Source organism: Felis catus, chromosome A2 (genome assembly GCF_018350175.1).
Source record: "Felis catus isolate Fca126 chromosome A2, F.catus_Fca126_mat1.0, whole genome shotgun sequence".
NCBI lineage: Eukaryota > Metazoa > Chordata > Mammalia > Carnivora > Felidae > Felis > Felis catus.
Window position 1 is genome coordinate 97,996,295 of NC_058369.1, and position 14,413 is coordinate 98,010,707.

At 37.6% G+C, this 14,413-nt stretch overlaps 1 protein-coding gene across 8 annotated transcripts in view; it reads left to right on the top strand.

Annotated features, from left to right (window-relative positions):
* CASD1 (CAS1 domain containing 1) overlaps positions 1-13,543 on the top strand; it is a 68,447-nt gene extending 54,904 nt beyond the window's left edge. For 3 of the 8 annotated variants that reach the window (XR_002740487.2, XR_002740482.2, XR_002740486.2), the window contains 3 exons: positions 96-163; positions 2,096-2,189; positions 7,352-8,366. Coding sequence is in view for 2 of the 8 variants with exons in the window: in XM_023250356.2 (XP_023106124.1) it covers positions 96-122 (27 nt within the window). In the remaining 6 variants the exon portion in view is untranslated. Of the gene's footprint in view, positions 1-95; positions 2,020-2,095; positions 2,190-7,351; positions 8,367-8,797; positions 8,922-11,077; positions 12,681-13,509 lie in introns of those variants that run through there. The other 5 variants (XM_023250356.2, XM_023250357.2, XR_002740483.2 and 2 more) reach the window with 4 other exon arrangements.
* The last annotated feature ends 870 nt before the right edge of the window (positions 13,544-14,413 follow it).

Genomic DNA, 14,413 nt, shown 5'->3' on the forward strand with positions numbered 1-14,413 from the left:
AGCTTTTACTTTTCATTTAGAAAGCATCTAAGACAATTTTCTGATAGTCACTAAAAAGAAAACTATTAACAAGATTTTATTTTTTAATTCTACAGCTACCGCAGATGGATTATTTCTTATAATCTCCATTGCCGAAATAACAAAGCTGGAATTTAGCTTGATGGTAAAAGTTCTCCATGTTTATCATCCCATCTCTTCTTAATATGAATTCCAGCCAGGCTAGTCTTACTGTTCCCCAAATACCATACTATTCTTTTGTTCTCTTTTCATCTACCTGAATCCAACTTATTTTAAGAATTCTAAGAATTAAGAATTGACGAATTTAAATTCCACCATCTCTGTGAAAACAATACTTTATCTTATTTTTTTAAACTGTTCTAGCACTAATTACCTACTCCCATTATTTTGTCATTTCTTCAGTAAGGTTGCAACTCCAGGGTCAAGGTGGTATAGTAAGGTGCCATACACACAGTAGATTAAAAAGTCTTGACCATCAGCTGAAGGATTCTGGCTTTATTTCTCCCAACTTAAAAACAAACTCCTCTTAATCTCCTGTGTTCCCGAAGCTACTGCCGTGTTTATTTCTCCTACCGGCCCAAACTGCTCTTGTCAAGATCAACAAGAACCTCCATATTGCTAAATCCAATGATCGATTTTCAGTCTTCACCCTACTTGACCTATATAGGCAGTATTTGACACAGGTGATTTACTACCTCCCTTTTCAACCATCTTCACTATGCTTCCAGGACACCATCGTTTCCTGTTTTCTCCTCTCCTCACGAGCCATTCCTCCAAGCTTGTTCCCTGAGTCCTCTTTTCACACCCTCAGCCTCTAAACTGCAGTTCCCCAAAGCTCAGACCTCAGACATCCATACTCACGTCTTAAGTGATTATCACCTAGTCACATGACTTTATTATCTATATTCTGATGACTAGCAAATTTATAACTTCAGATATGTTCAACTGCCTGTTCAACATCTCCATTTGAATATCTAAAACACATATCAAACTTAGCAAGTCTAAAACAAAAGCTAAGCTTCCCCACTACTGGCCGCAAACAAAACACCACCATCTTTCTCTTCTCAGTAAATGGTGACTACATGCTTCAACTTGCCCAAATAAAAAATTTTGACTCCTTTTTTCTTACACCTTAACATCTTATATTTTAGTAAATCTTGTCAAAATGTATCCGTAATTCAGTAATTCAATCACCTTCATCACCTCCAATGGGATCACCCTGCTTCAAAACCCACCAGCACTTTCCTGGAATATTATAAATGACTGCACTTTTTCCCCATACTCATGACATACTTATGCCTTTTACTTAACTATTTTTTAATTTTCCACTTCTCCCCATTAGCATATGACTTTTCTGAGGACGGGTTGTTCTATTTTATTTACTGTGGTATTGTCAACTCTTAGAACGATGCCTCTCTCAACTATTTGCTGGATTAATTAATTAGTGAGTGCTGCAAAAAACGGTGTCAAGTACTAATCCCATTCGAGGCAGGTAGGCTGCCCCGCAAATGATAAGGCAGCTGGGAAAAAACTTTTCCTTAGTGATTTGGACAAGAGGCTGAGATATACTCTATTTGGCTATTAGAATGTCGATTTGCATAATGTTATAAAAATGCAACTCACTCATGCAGGCAGGCAAATAGTGACCGTATCTGCAGAGCTGAGCACCAGCCACACCATGTAGACCATAAGTCTTTTACTCACTGTGGGTCTTCCCATTCATTTTCTTGCTTTATGCTGGGGCCAGGTGTCAATTGCCATTTGCCATTGCACTTACACTATTATCTGTCTTGTAGTAGAGAATTATTTCTTTGGACTCATCTCTATTGGAAGTAGGGAAATGAAAAGATAAACCAAGAAAGCCATGTATTTTCAAAAGAAAGAGAGATTGTGCTTTTTGTGGAAGTCAAAAATATTCCTCTCTGTTTAATAGGCAAAATGTAACTATGTCACAGAATGCAACATAAAAAACCATTATGAAATAAACTATACCAAAAACCATTGCCAGTACATAGAAACGTATATGTGAGTGCCAGTATGAATAAAGTCAGATTAATGAATTAATTTATTTCAACAGGACTTGATTGTAAATGAAAAATGTAAAAATAATAATGCTGTGAAATTCAGATGTATATGAAGTGAAAAAACTGCATCAAAACATTTAACAGATGGTAAGTTTTAAAAGCATGTCCACTGAATGTAGCAGAAATTACATGCCAAAAGAAATAAGCAGAAATTACATGCCAAAAAGAAATATGCTTTTGAAAGTAGAAGGCTAACTGGGAAAACTCTTATCTTCCTCAGTATATTGAGATGTAGTTGCGAACTTATAGAAAAATTTTTGAAGTTAATTTGTGACATTTTCTATTGAAGTTAAGAGCCCAGGTATCAACAGTACCACCTACTTAGTTATATTTGTTTGTGCTTTCAGAGAAAATCTAAGGTTACCAAGTGACTCAGAAACATACCTATGTCAGGTTCATTATTGATTAATTGTATTGAAAAAAAATCTTAAAGTTCAATATCGGCTAATATTAACATTAGTAAAGGTTATAATTAATAAGTATGATAACAATGCTATTGTCATGACCCATGGACTTACAAAATGCAAGTGAAATTGGTGTTATTTCAAAAGGACACAGAACTTAGGCCCACTCATTTCATTCCCTGGGAATGACTTTATGGTAAAATCTTAAAAGAGAATACATTTGGGACTCAGTCATTTCACAAACTGGATGTGTTCCATGGCTTAGACAAGTTAATGTTTTGCTTAATAAATTGAGTGTACCACATGGGAGTCGGCTGTTTTACAGGAGATTGGGTAGCATTGTACCTAGAAAGTTTGGGAACTATTGAAAGGAATTTAATTCTTCACCTCATTCAAGGGAAAATGACTCTGTTAGCTTAACTACAAAGACTAGACTAAAGATCGATGATCTTGATTGGCAGTTCAACCCATCTCATCAGCTCATCTTCTCTGCAAAGACTTTTAAGGCTGACTGTGTAAATATACAACTTAATCTGTTCATTCTTAAGATAATTGTGATTTGGGGAAACTTATTTGGCAAGGTGTATTCTGGGTCATTTTCTTGTTAAAAATTGTTTCCAGAGAAAAAAGCAGTGACAACTACATTCTCAAAATTATGAGGTTGAAGACTGAATTCTAGAAATTCTTTTCTGGTTTTAAATCTTACAAAAATTTAATAATACTATTTGTTTTACCTTTTCAATATTAATAGAGTGAAAATGAGGAGACACAAGTCGAAGTTATACGACTGCCATTTAATATGGTACCAGAACCTGCATATGACAAAATTGGAAAACCTGAATTATACATATACATTAGGAATAATTGCCTTAAGATATAAAAATTATTATGCAGACATTTTTTCCATGTTCAAAACTAACAATTATGATGCATTTGGGAGACTATAAACCTGAATGAAATCACATACCCCTTATCTTTAAGAGATTCAAAGGTAAAATTGTACTGAGTAACACAGTGAAAAATCTGACATTATACATCTTAGTAAAAAGATAGTATCAAGATTCTTATCCCAAGAAAGAAAAATGTCCTGATTGAATTTATTTTCTCTGGGGGTGCCTGGATGGCTCAGGTGGTTAAGCGTCTGACTTAAGCTCAGGTCATGATCTCATGGTTCGTGGGTTCCAGCCCCACATCAGGCTCTGTGCTATCAGCACAGAACCTGCTTTGGATCCTCTGTCCCCACCCACTCTCTGCCCCTCTCTTACACTCTTCCTCTCTCTCAAAAATAAACCTTTTTTAAAAATCTTTAAAAAATTTTTTAAAATATATTTTCCCTTTATTTTTTATTTTCAAATTTAAAACATCAACAATATTTTTTTTAATTTAAATTTTATTTTTAACGTTTATTTATTTTTGAGAGACAGAGACAGAGCATGAGCTGGGGAGGGGCAGAGAGAGAGACAGACAGACAGACAGAATGTGAAGCAGACTCTAGGCTCTGGGCTGTTAGCACAGAGCCCGACATGGGGCTCAAACCCACGAACTGTGAGATCATGACCTGAGCCAAAGTCAGACGCTTAACTGACTTAGCCACCCAGATATCTCCAATATTTTAAATATCTCCAATATCCCCAATATTTTAAATGTTTGCTATATTTAAAGGCTTATGCTACAGTAAAAATAAAGCTTGATTCTGTATCTGGCAGGGTTTTTTTTTTTTGTTTGTTTGTTTGTTTTTTGTAATTCTTCACCCTCTTTATAGCTTCTAGTCTCAGTAAGTACTTGATTTTTGACTATAGTTTTTCATAACTAAGCCAGTTGTGGTTTTTTGTTTTGGTTTGTTTTATTTGACAAGTCATTGGGTCAAAGCTCTGCTAGTAAAAGGAATAGATTCTCTTCTCTGAGACTACGTGAGATCGGTTTCAGAAGATAACTAATATTTGGAGAGGCAAGATGTGCTTTTCCAAGGTAATTTGGGAGAAAAACAGTGACAGCCATCCCTGGCATAGAAAGAGAAAACTAGAACTAAGAACCCATCTTTTCTTTTCCTTGCCTCCTTCCATCTCATCCTCACCTCAGGACACTATCACTGGGAGAGAAAAAGTGATGGAAAAACATTTAGTTGAAGTCTGAGGGGCCCAGCATTTTTAAAACATACACATGCACAAGGGACATGGAGCTGGAGCCCTTTCTCAGAGACTACAAAATTTAAAATGGAAACTGTAAAGAAGTAATACATGGGCAAGAATAAGAAAAAAAAATTAAATAGACTAATGAAAAGGGTAGGACTCAAACAATTGGATATTTAGACATATTATTAAGTTACAGTCACATCGGTGTGGAATAGTAGATGCAAGAATATATAGATTAATGACAGAATAGCAAGCACAGAAACATTTTAATCCAGGACATACTAGAATAATGTTACAGTTTGATTTTTACTTTACGAGAGAAAGGTACAAATATTCTTTAGATAGTCCCAAGAATTGCTTAACAATGGGGATGGGGACAGTAGACTCCCATTCTTACTCTCTATACCAAAAGACACTTAAGATGAGTAATGGGTTTAAAGACATAAAAGAAGTAGAAAATGTAAGTGAATATCTCAAGATGAGAAAAGATCCATTAAGAATAAAGCGAAAGGGAAAACCAGAATGGCTACATCCCATTACATAAAAATTTAAAACCAATATACCAGAAGTCATAAATAGAAAAAATACAAGCTGGAAAATTGTTGAACATGAACATTTGAGAAAAAAGTAATATCCTGAGTATATATAGGACTCTTAAAGTTTAGAAAAAACAAGATATTTTCCAAACTTCAGTTGGTTCCTGATTAATTCTATACAGAAGGTCACTTCATTCAGCTACCTTGATGAACATTACTCAAATAATTTAACTTGGAAGAACATCAGGAAATCACAGCACTCAAAGCTAGGCTTTCTATGGATGCTGTTTTTAGAGTTGGGGGGTGGGGATTAATGGCCACTATGTTAAGTTATGCCTTCTTTACACATTTCCCAGACTCATATTAATTAAGACCAGGTTATACTGAGCAGACATTTGAAACCTAATGGCCCATCTGTCTGTGTGATAGTGCATATTCCAAGTTTTTCCCCCTAAAGAGACTCTTAGCTAAGCTCTATAGTATTCCATCAGAAAATAGTTATTATTAGACTCTTAAATTTCCCCCCAAAATGTTGCTCCTACATTAGCTCAATATCCAATTGAGCCTGCTTTTTTTCCTAGATCCCTAGATTTCCTACCTGAACTTCAGGTTAGGTTATCTGGGATTGAACTCCCAGCTACTTAATGTCTGTCAGCTATGCGTTTGACTGAAGCACAGTATTTATTCATTTACTTACTTATTTGTTTATTTTTAAGTTTATTTTGACAGAGACAGAGACAAAGCAAGTGGGGGAGTGGCAGAGAGAGAGAGAAAGAGAGAGAATCCCAAGCAGGCTCCATGCTGCCAGCGCAGAGCACAACACAGGGCTCGTACGCATGAAACCACAAGATCATGACGTGAGCTGAAACCAAGAGTCAGACACTTGACTGACTGAATCACCCAGGCGCCCCTGAAACACACTATTTATAAAGAAACATTAAGAATTTTTCTTTAGGGGCACCTGGGTGGCTTAGTCGGTTAAGCATCTACCTTTGGCTCAGGCCATGATCGCATGATTTGTGAGTTTGAGCCCCGAGTCGGGGTCTGTGCTGACAGCTCAGAGCCTGGAGCCTGCTTCAGATTCTGTGTCTCCCTCTCTCTCCCTCCCCTGCTCGTGCTCTGTCTCTCAAAAAATGAATAAACGTCCAAAAAATTTTATTTTTAAGATTTGCTCTTTATCACTTCCTCGGATCCTTTAAAATGTACCCCCAGAGTTAAGTCAGGCAAGCACGTGCAATATTTTCCTTATATCTCCCTAGAATCTCTCTCCAGTTTGAAGCCAGTGGTCAGCATTGCAGGACACTCTACAAAACAGTTATATGAAATTCATCATTGTGTCAGCTGTAAGAATGTTGTTGATTATGTTACACAATGGCCTCTTTATGTGGACTCTTAAGAGTTATTTCATTCTGGCCTTAGAATTGGAATATTTGTGCCTCTGCTGAACGGTTCATCTGCTACTATCTTATGGACACTGTGAATTGACTTTTTACATGTGCTGATAAAAAACAAGAGCTAAATTTTTGCTCCATCCCAGACAACAGAGCACTTTGGTCTTCGTTATTTTTATTAGCCTCCTTCCCCTTCTTGGCCCCTTTTTCCTTCTCATCTACTTCAAACGATGTTCTCTGATTATATTTTGCCCTGCCCAGTAAGCCTTCTTATATCCTTTTTGGAACAAGGCAGTGTGATGGTCATAAGTGTTTCTTCAGACCATAGCAGTCTGTTGAGCAATAGGGGCACCCAGAGCAGCTCATAAAATATCCTGATAGCAAACTTCCACAGTCCTCTGCCCCTCTTCAGAAAAACAGGGCTGGGAGTCTCCTCCTGTTCTTTCCACATCGTTTCTTCCTGCTCCGCCAATGCTGTTTCCTCATTTTTTTTTTTTTTTAAGATTACCAAACAATCAGGGGTGCCTAGGTGGCTCATTTGGTTAAGCATCCGACTCTTGATTTCAGCTCAGGTCATGATCTCATGGTTCGTGAGTTTGAGCCCCACGTCGGGCTCTGTGCCAACAGTGCAGAGCCTGCTTGGGATTCTCTCTCTCTCTCTGCCTCTCCCCCATTCACACTGTGTGCCTGTGTGTGTAAAAAAAAAAAAAAAAAAAAAATTACCAACAATTCTAGTGGTATCAGTGCTGGTTCCTTCCCTAACTGACAATTTTGTTTCCTTTTCAGAGGTTACTGCTCTGAGGACCAGATGCCAGGCCAAAGACTCAAGCTGTTGGTACACATTTGCTCTAGGTACAGGGCAGTGACCACATCTGTGGACACTTGCTTCTTACCACCCACCATCATGATCCTGCTCTGAGACCATCTAGGCCCAGTGAGTGGCTTTATAAATTAGACCTTGAATCAGAGGCTCTTTCCTCATTAGAATGTGGTCTCAACAGCTCCCTTTTCCCTGTAATCCGGAGGATGTTGGATGATTCAAGAAAATTCCTGTTTCTTGTGACTTTAGTTTTCCTGGTCCTTTGTAAAAATTTGAGACACCGTAACATATGATGATGCTGGGAAGGAGACTAAAGGTAACCCCACCCTATACAGAGAGGGCTTGGGAGAAATAGCAGGGTTATCTTTAGGTGTGTCTAACCCATAAATCCCCAATCTGTGATCTATGACAAAGTGAGCAGTGACCCTTAGCACAAAAGTGGATGGAAAGAAGGAGGCTGGAACTCAGAGGCATTGTTAGGTAGACTGCTGGATAGGAGGTTATCCTGAAACTAATGTAACATTGTATATCGACTACACTCAAACACATAAGTGCAAAACAGCATATATCATATGCTATATTTGTTTTTAAGCAAGAAAAACAATAAAACAACAAACATATCTAATGTTGTGGGGGAAAAAAGGAAATTATATTTCCTCCCCCTCTTTATCCCCTTTTCTTCATTTCCTAAAAGCAGGCATTGTTACAGAGGCCTCTTCCGTGCAAAGGTCGGATCAGGTCTCTCTGAGGAGATAATATTTCAGCTCTGAGACCTTCTCGTACACAGCTAAGGAATTCTTTGAGGGAAGGTAATTGTTTGGGTGGGCTAATAGGAGAATCGGGTCATAATTAGTTATTTTCGGTTTTTGATTTTGTTCTAAATAAAATGTCTATTTCTTTTCTCTATATGTAACTTAAAGGCTTATCTCTTTCTTGGTAACCTTCAGGCATTCTTTGTAAAATAAAGATAATAACCACGTGTCTAATGTTGCAAATACTCCCCCCCCCCCGTTGTCATTTGTCTTCTATTTTGACTGAAGTTGTTTTTTTTTTTTACATAAAAATGCTTGAGGTCAAAATTTATTAGTCATTTTGATGACTCTCTTTCCCTCACACCATGATGCATTTGGGACACCTGTGAAAGGGAGAGAAAAGGGTGGAAATTTGGGTAAGAGGAGCTTCTGTGTGCATGAAACTCTGAGAAAGTCTCAGCCAGGCTGTGAGATGCCCCAGAGAAAAGATTATCCAGTCAGAGGAGTCCTGCATCAGAGAGGGACAGCCTGGGTAATTGCCCGCTGCCCTGCTTCTTGTTGGCTGGGTGTAGACGAGGAATATCCAGACCTCGAGCTGAACAGTGAGGCAGATGCCATAGCGTGGTATCCACAGACTGCCTGTTACGTTCTTCACATCAGGTTCCCTGCACAGGAGATGTGAACAGGGCATGCGCACAACCGTCACAGCCTGCCCCGCTGTGGCGCACAAATCCACGTCCACACTTTTGTCCTACATGCTTTCCATGGGCCGCTTTTTCTGAAGGTAAATTTTATTTTCATTTCTTTACATTGAAAAACAATATTTATTTTTTTTTAAGTTTATTTTGAGAGAGAGAGGCAGAGAGAGAGAGACCGAGAGACCACAAGTTGGGGAGGCACAGAGAGAGAAGGAGAGGGATAGAATCCCAACCAGGTTCCACGCTGTCAGTGCAAAGCCGGATGCGGGGCTCAAACTCAGGAACCGTGAGATCATGACCTCAGCCAAAATCAAGAGTCGGGCGCTTAACCAAATGAGCCACTCAGGTGCCCCTCTGAAGGTAAATTTTAAAAAGAGAGGTCAATAAGACAGGCTACAGTCCCTGTGTGCGCAGTTAGCCTCCGGGACACAACTGATGGTCCTATCTCTGTCCTCCACTATCAATTCTAAACTCCCTTTGCCCTTAGCTGTGCAACTTTTGCTGGCTTACCTAGAGTTGTGGTTGATCCACACTCTCCTTCTGGACGGGTCACTGAGCTCTCGGTAATCATGCTCATTAGGCAGAGGTTGATGCACTCATTCATTTACAGTCCCAGGAGGACAACGGAGTAGTGACCACAACCCAAGTGGATTACCTCAGTTCCACACATATTCTTTCCATCTGTCATTGTGTAAGAGCAGCCCTTCCTTCCTTCTAGTGCTGATCAGGAGCATTTACTGCTTCCAAAATGGTGACTTTTTGTCTTGCATGCTGGACCTCACAGTTGAGTTTTTTGTATTGAGAGCTGAGCTCACCTCCACAGCTGCCGCAAAGAATGATGAGGGAAGTATTTGCATTCAATAATAAATAATAATAAAGGGGCACCTGGGAGGCTCAGTCAGTTGAGCATCAGACTCTCAGTTTCAGCTCAGGTCATGATCCCACGTTTCATGAGTTCGAGCCCCACATCGGGCTCTCGGTTGACAGCTCAGAGCCTGCCTCGGTTTCTCTCTCCCTCTCTCTCTGCCCCTCCCCCGCTTGTGCTGTCTCTGTGTCTCTCAAAATGAGTAAATAAACTTAAAAAAAAGTTTATCTAAAGGTAATAATAATAATAATAATAATAAAGAAACCCAGAAATTTACAATTAAATTCATGTACTACATCAAGAGACCAGAAGAAAAAACTGGGAATAGAGTCATTTGTATATATGAGAATTCATAATAATAGTGAACATAGAATTTTAACTAAACAAGGAAAGGAGGGGGACATGCAATTTGGTCTTTTTCTAATCTCTGATACAGAGAAAATAGCTTAAACATATAAACAAAGGAGGAAAGCAAAATGCATATGATGGTAATATTTATGAAAAAGAAATATTTCTCTTGGTCAAAAGAAATGTCATAAATAAATGGCAAATTGAAAGAAAATATTTTAAAAACTAATAGATCTACTTTTACTATCCTTATATAAAGAAGTCTTACAATTTTTTTAAAAAGCAAGATTCTCTCCAATTTATGGCTGGTTTATGGTTTATAATTCCATCTACTACATCACTTCATTCCATTACCTTGGGCTACGTTACATAAATAGTTTAACTTGGAAGGTACGTCAGGAAGCAACATTGCTCAGAGCTGGTCATTTGATGGGAGCTTTATTGAGTTTTCGTTTTTCCATTGTTTTTTTTTAATGTGAGTGGTGGGCTTCTGTTATGCCTTCCTTAAACATTTCATGGTACAAAATTATTGACTCTGTGTTGTATGGAGCAGAAATGTGGGTCCTCAATAGTCCATCTGTCTGTGATTAAGAGCAAATTCCAAGCCTCTCCCCCCACACCACCCCCCACCCCTGCCACGCCCCAACCGCAGGGGCATCTTACTGCCCAGGAGCTGGTGCTGGTGCGGAGCTCTGATGGTTCTTCCAGTTTTCAATATGGGGAGAAAATGTTTCCCTCACCCTAGGTCCCCTGTCAGCTCGGGTTTACGTTGGAACTTGCAATCAAACAACCAAAATAGCTGAGTCCAGATATTGCCAGAGGGAGTTTTACATTGTCATATTTTTTTTTCTGCTAACTGTAATTTTTATTCATACTATTTCCATCCCATTTTATATTACTACTGTTTATTGTTGTGATTTATTTTTCTAAAATGTTGCAATCATCCAGTGTTTATTTTTCTACCGATTTAAACCTTATATCCCCTGCTTTTACCATTCCGGTAGTTATCTTTAATTCTTTTTTTTTCAGAGTTCTAATATTATCCAATGGGGTTCATGTCAAAAGAAACAGGCATATTATTGGAACAAAATTGCAAGGGTCCATCACTTCCCGCATGAAGCATGTGTACGCTTCTTTTTTGGCAAGGTGCTAGCCTTGAAAATACCAATGGAGTTATAAGGGGAGATGAGAAAGAAGACACCAGAGGATTGGTAAGCCTCTCTCTCAGCATTCTGGTCATCTTTAAAATGCCAGGGGAGATATGTGGAGATAACAGAAATAGGAATGTATACTGGCGCCAGCCCGTGTCCTCTACTTTCCTCTTTCAAGGTCAACTGCCTTACTATAATTCTTTTTCTGTGTTTGTTTTTGAATAGGAAATAAACTCTGATGGTTCAAAAATCAAAAAAATATTAAAGGCAGAGAGTGAAAACTTTTGTTTTTCCTCCACAGTTCTTCATCTACCTAATTCTGGTGACAACTACTTGTAGCTTGTACTTAACTAGCTTTTCATGTATTCTTACAAAGTTCCTTTATATAGTACAAAGAAATGGGTAGGGAAATCCCTATCAATACATAATTTCCCCCGTTCTTTGTTACCATAGTGTTATACGGCATCAGTGTCCCAACATCAATCCACAGCCCCTCACTGATTCCCGTGTTGATCCACCATTCCCTTCTTAATTAGTTCCAAACAATTACTATTACAAATAATACATGAATTGCTTTACATATACGTCATCTTCCACCAATATGAATATGTGTGTAAGTTCCCAGATGAGGAATTACTGGGCCATAAGGTATATGCATTTTTAATTTCATATTTCAGCACAGTTACTCTCCTTAGGGACCCCAGCAATTTATATTCCTGACTAGCAAAGCAGTAGCGCTTATCTCCTACAAGCCCACACCCTCAACAGTGTATCAACTTGCATCCTGCCATATATTTAAAAGCAATTCATACTTCCGTTTCTGTGAACACTCTGCTTATACTGTCTGTCCATTTATCTGTTATTGGTCTTTTTCTTATCAACTCTGAAGAATTCTTTACATGTTTGGGAGATTAGCCCTGTGTCTATGATATAAGATACACATACTTTTTCTCAGTCTGTCTTTTGCTTTGTTTATGGTGTTTGCTTTGTAGAAGTTTTCTATACACAGAGAGATTTTGTCAGTCTTTTCTTTTATGACTTCTGGGTTTTGAATAGTTTTTGCATAGTTAGAGATTTCCTCACTCCAAAGTAATAAAAGAAATCACTTGTTTTTTTTTTTTTTCCTATACCTTATGATGTGAGGTAGGGATCCAACTTAATTCTGTTTCAAATGACTACCTATTGCCAATACAATTTATTAAAGAGTCCACCTTTTCCATCATTGACTTTACATACAACCTATAGCACATACTAAATTAATTCATTTGTATGGGACAATTTATGTACTTTTTACTCTGAATCAACAGGTTGTCAAGCAACAGCCTCCCACAGTTCTAAATACAGAGGTTTTTCTCATATGTTATATTATTTCATAATGCTATAAGTCGGTTTTATGTCTAGTGAAAGTACCCTACTGCTCTTTTTTTAATCAGAGATTTTTTTTAGCTATTCTTGTTTGTTTGTTTGTTTGTTTGTTTTTCCAAGTGAAATTCAGAATCAGCTTATATGTACCCCCCCCCAAAAAAAACCCTATTAGTATCTATATTGGAATCAGATTAACTTCATAAAGTAATTTAGGATAAATGATATCCTTTGGTTATGGTTTGGGTCCAAAAGTATTATGTGTCTTTCCATTTGCATAAATTGTCTTATATCAGTTAGTGGCACATTAAAGTCTTTATTCATATAAGACTTGCTCTGTTCCAGTTAAGTTCATTCTTGGATGTTTTCTCTTTTTGACTGCTATTCGAAGTAGGATCTTTTCTATCATAGTAGCTTCTAATAATTGCTTGTATATGGAGATGTCTCTATATTAAATCTACATCCACTCTATCTTAGGGAATTTTTTATTACTCATTTGAAACACTTTGGCTGATTCTTTAGGGTTTTCAGGTATACAACCATATCATCTTTAAATATTGATAGTTCAACCTCCTCCTTTATTATTTTCTACCTTTATTACCTTATGTTGATGTCTATTTATTGTTGTTTCTATGTTTTCTTGTCATGGTCCTTCAAGTAAAGTATTCCTGATTTAGTCAGAGTGCCTCTAGTGTTCCACAAGGCTGGCTGAATATGTCATATTAAGAAGTAGCCATCTAATGTGCATTTTTAGAGTATTTTGGAGGTCAAAACTGGAATTGAAAATTTTATCAAATGACTCTTTAGCTTCCGTGGAGATGATCATCTCATTTTTCTTCTCAGGTCAATTAACATATTGACATAATAGATTTTATAATGTTTAAAATGTAAAAATATAACATTAAATATCTTATTTTATTTTATTTTTAATGTTTATTTATTTTTGAGGGAGAGAGAGAGCACACAGTGGGAGAGGTGCAGAGAGAGGGGGTGGATCTGAAGCAGGCTCTGCACTGACAGCAGAATCCAATGTGGACCTCGAACCTACGAACCATGAGATCATGACCTGAGTCCAAGTCAGACACTCAACGAACTGAGCCACTCAGGCACCCCTAAATATCAAATATTTTAAAATATTAAAGATGTATTTTCATCTTTTTTTCCTATGCTTACTTATCATTTGTATTTCTTCTTTGGAGACTGGTCTGTTCAAGTCCTTTGACGACTTTGAATTGTGCTGTTTGGCTTTTTTGTTGTTAAGTTGTAGGGGTGCCTTACAAATTTGGGGTATTAACCCCTATGGCATATAATTTGCAAATGTCTTCTCCCATTCTGCGGGTTATCTTTTCATCCTTTAGACAGTGTCTTTTGGTGCACAAAGGTTCTTAATTTTGATGAAGTCCATTTTATCTATATTTCAAAGAGTTTATAATTTTAGATTTAAGTTCAGGTCTTTGATACATTGTGTGATCATTTTTATTTTCGTGATATTTCTGATTTACAGCAATTGAAAACAAATCAATGACTGCTATATGTCTCCAAGGCTTTCCTGTTTAAAAAGAAATATCTATTGTATTTATCAAATCCGTGTCTCACCATTTTATGTTGAGTTTTGGGAGCGGGGCAAGTTACTCACAGTTTCAGTGTGTGTCTCCATATCAGAAGAAGCCACATCCAAAGAGAAGATCATAAGAAGTATTTTAAGTGTGTTGCCATGTTTGAATGAGAATTTGGAGTCTTGAAAGGGGGTTAGTGTATTCTGCAAGTGGAAAGAACATAAATAATCAGGACCAGAGTGTAGACTGTGGTAGGTCGATTGCATTAATGGCTCCATTAATAACTACCCCATATT